The sequence below is a fragment of the Mizuhopecten yessoensis genome, unplaced genomic scaffold (genome assembly GCF_002113885.1).
Source record: "Mizuhopecten yessoensis strain PY_sf001 unplaced genomic scaffold, ASM211388v2 scaffold716275, whole genome shotgun sequence".
Taxonomy (NCBI): domain Eukaryota; kingdom Metazoa; phylum Mollusca; class Bivalvia; order Pectinida; family Pectinidae; genus Mizuhopecten; species Mizuhopecten yessoensis.
The window spans coordinates 62,238-65,649 of record NW_018480035.1 but is presented as its reverse complement, the minus strand read 5'-3'; the positions used below and the strand labels follow the sequence as shown (position 1 = coordinate 65,649).

At 35.8% G+C, this 3,412-nt stretch overlaps 2 protein-coding genes across 2 annotated transcripts in view; one reads left to right on the top strand and one right to left on the bottom strand.

Annotated features, from left to right (window-relative positions):
• LOC110442515 (tissue alpha-L-fucosidase-like) overlaps positions 1-464 on the bottom strand; it is a 9,244-nt gene extending 8,780 nt beyond the window's left edge. Inside the window, exon 1 of the mRNA XM_021486162.1 lies at positions 41-464. Within this exon, the coding sequence (XP_021341837.1) occupies positions 41-390 (350 nt within the window). The 5' untranslated portion in view covers positions 391-464. The remainder of the gene's footprint in view (positions 1-40) is intronic.
• Positions 465-531: 67 nt separating this feature from the next.
• LOC110442516 (DNA-directed RNA polymerase III subunit RPC4-like) overlaps positions 532-3,412 on the top strand; it is a 10,426-nt gene continuing 7,545 nt past the window's right edge. Inside the window, exons 1-3 of the mRNA XM_021486163.1 lie at positions 532-627; positions 1,989-2,095; positions 2,883-2,987. Coding sequence (XP_021341838.1) covers positions 2,022-2,095; positions 2,883-2,987 — 179 coding nt within the window. The 5' untranslated portion in view covers positions 532-627; positions 1,989-2,021. The remainder of the gene's footprint in view (positions 628-1,988; positions 2,096-2,882; positions 2,988-3,412) is intronic.

Below are 3,412 nucleotides of genomic sequence, written 5' to 3'. Positions count from 1 at the left end.
CCGAAAAAAAACCCCCCACACCTCAATATTAGACCCATACCTTGCACCTGCCGCCTCAAAAATGTCTGCCCACTGATCAGGGTCGTAAAAGGTAGCTTGGAAATGAGGGGCAAAGTCAGCATAAGTAAAACCTGGAGGGTAATTGTCCTTCATGAATTTCACAAACAAAGGTGTTTTGGTTTTCCACCAGTACCAAAACCATGGCGATTCATATGTCGCGGGTACCGAGAACACTCCCCAGTGTATGAATATTCCTATTTTTGCTTCATCGAACCAACTGGGTAAAGGTCTAGAGTCTATCGACTTCCAGTTTGCTTCGTATCTGGTTGCAGAGATGAAAGCAAATACACACAGCAAGCATAGTGAAAGTAACACAACGTCCCTCATCATTAATTGCTCCAATGTAAACAATCACATGACGGCGGGTCATGGACTGCTGAGTCTGCTAAACGCTTCAAAATAGTAATCGAGGTCACTTCACCTTTTGTCGTCAACCAATCAACGAGTTCGTTACAAAATTTGTTCGCTTGACGATAACATTGCAATTGGCAAGCACGTGAAGTTTATGTCCAGTTTTATTGCGATGAAATTCACACCCGTTTTAGTGTAACACAACGTATTTGACAGGTAGGTGGTAGGTACCATCATTTAAAAACATTGTACATGTTTGATTTCGTTAGATATCTGGCAAGCGGGCATCTGTAGGATAATTTGCGCACAGCAAGTTAGCTACTTTCGGCTGAGCTGTGAACATTGGTCACATCTTGGCTCCTGCACATGGAACTGTCCTTTCCACTGTTAACACGGATCCCTCTTCGCGGATATATATTTTCAGGACTTAATTTACATTACAGCTGCTTGCCTTTTGGCATCATATCACATTCGTGTTTTGACAAATTAGCTCGAGTGCCCTGCACGGAATTAGATTATCCAAGTCCGTGCCTACAGTAAGGCCATGAAACCAGATTTGACATTTTGACATATCTCAAAACCAGGAATTTCCTTATTTATGACATTTGATAAGGATGCAAAGATTCTTGTGTATTGGCAAAAAAAAATGCAATGGTAGAATGTGTACGGATATTGAAATTCCGAAGTACTCGGGTAGTCCTATAGCTAACTACCTATCTCCTTTTAATAAAAAGATCTCTGCACCATAAGTTCATGACTCTGCACCATCAAACATTATTTTAAAAAGAGCCAATTAAGAAAAAAATATTGTTTTGGTCCGTTCCAGTTTAACATGTTATGAGATAGTGTTTTCTAGCTGTCAACTGGTTTGAAGAGTCTGATCGAGGAAACTTGTATTCTACATCCCATAGGGAAATTACTTGGTTTTTCAGTAATTCAAAGTGGATGCCTTATTGTATTTCTATCTATTAATCTATATGTTTATACTCCATAGAGACCAGAATGGCTTCAATGTTATTTCATTGCTTGTTTGTAATATTATTTATCGAATATTGCATTCTTCATAATACAGAAAATAATTAAATTGTGTGCCCAAATAGTTTTTCAATGGATTTATAATCGCTGACATATCTAATTTATGTGATGCACGTATGTCTGTGATTTGTCATATAATTGGAAGTACATGGAATTCTTCATCAAGTCCATTAAAACGGTGCAATATAATAGTTGTGTAAATCTACCAGAGCAGTTTTATAAATCCATATATAGGTATCTGCCTTGGAAAAAAGGGGGATATATTATGCAAATTATGGTATGTGTTTGAGACAGACACCTATGATGGATCTGTAAATTCTCTATAACATGAACCATTCTGAAAAACTCCCCTTAAAATTGTGTTGATATGGCACATCCTTAAATGACCATAGCGGTAAATAAGACGTAAAACACAAACATACAAAACCAGAGGTGTTGGAGCTTAACATTTACTTTCAGGTAATTTTCCTTAGTTGGTGCTTCAATGCATTCAAAACACTGACTTCTTTATTTGCTAATGCAATGTATTGTCTTGATTATAGATATGAAACATCAATAACAGCATCAGTTGGATAATGGCCGAGAAGAAGCCAGACCTCCCCAGGGGCCTAATAGGACGCACAGGTGTGCCAACAGGGAGAGGGACAAGGTGAGCGATTTAGGGGACATTTAATCCTTTAGAGTCAGTAGTAATTTAGAGATTATGGACTCTAAGTGAAGTGGAGCCAGATATGAAAAATTTAGAAGGCTTATTAAAATTTTGTGGAGAGAGAAACCTATAATAATCAGGTCCATTACACTCTGCCGATTGAGCTATATAGCTATATTCACCTATAAATTATAGCTGTATTGAGCTATAATTTCTCAGATTGCAATTTTCATTAAATCAAAGCAAAGTCGCATAAAACAATAAGGTTTATGGTAATGTTGACTACAAAAAGTATGCATTTAGATGTTTATTTTCATTTTTCATCAATGTAAAATTTCCGATTTTTTTACATCATTATTTTTCAAAAAGAATACTTATATTTAATGTCTTTTGTTATCAGCCTAATGATAAAATCTTCTTTTAAAAGCGACTTTGTTTCGTTTATCTTCAAAAACAAAATCACATGAAAATAGCTCAAAAGATCTATTTCAGATAGGTCAATAGAGCTAATATAGGTCTTTACAGCTATATAGGTCTTTACAGCTATATAGCTCAATTGGCAGAGTGTACTGGACCTGATAATGTGCAGGAGTTGTTTTTTTTTTAAAAAAATGCAAGATTAATCTCTGAGCAAGGAATTGATAGCTATTATTTTTGCATATTTCACTGACATATCTTTGTTTTTAAAGTCAACTAAAAAACGATTTATTAGATAACTGTCAAATTACATAGCATCATGACTTGACCCTCAAAAGACTATATGCTTGAGGATTTTGCGTAATTACAGATTACCATCAATTAGAGGTCCAAGAGACTTGACTCTTGGTGGAATTCCGAAGAAAGTGTTCACTCCTACAATCCCTGCAGGCAGACGAGACAAGACTAAAGACAGGTATATAATTATATACATTATGTATATATAGTATAGTAATATTTGTTACCAATATCTAGTGATGGATAAATCATAATAATTATGTAATGCTCCAGTTAGACTGCATACATGCTTGAAATCTACATGTAAATTTTAGTGAATTATATGTGTAAGAGTAAAAAAGTTTGTGAACCAGCTGGCATTATACAGCTGTAAGAAATACTTTGCATACAACTTCAGAAAACCATGGACTGTGTCGGCTTTGAAGATAAGTAAAAATCATCAGAATGCTTGCCTTCTGAAGTTCATTCACTGTTCATGTAAGTCCCATGTGATGGCATATTGATATCTCCACAAAACAAAAAAGTCACACATGAACTGCTTGGTCACCATTCAAATGAATAGTGTTCGAAATTAACACTCGATAACATTCTACTCCCCCCCCC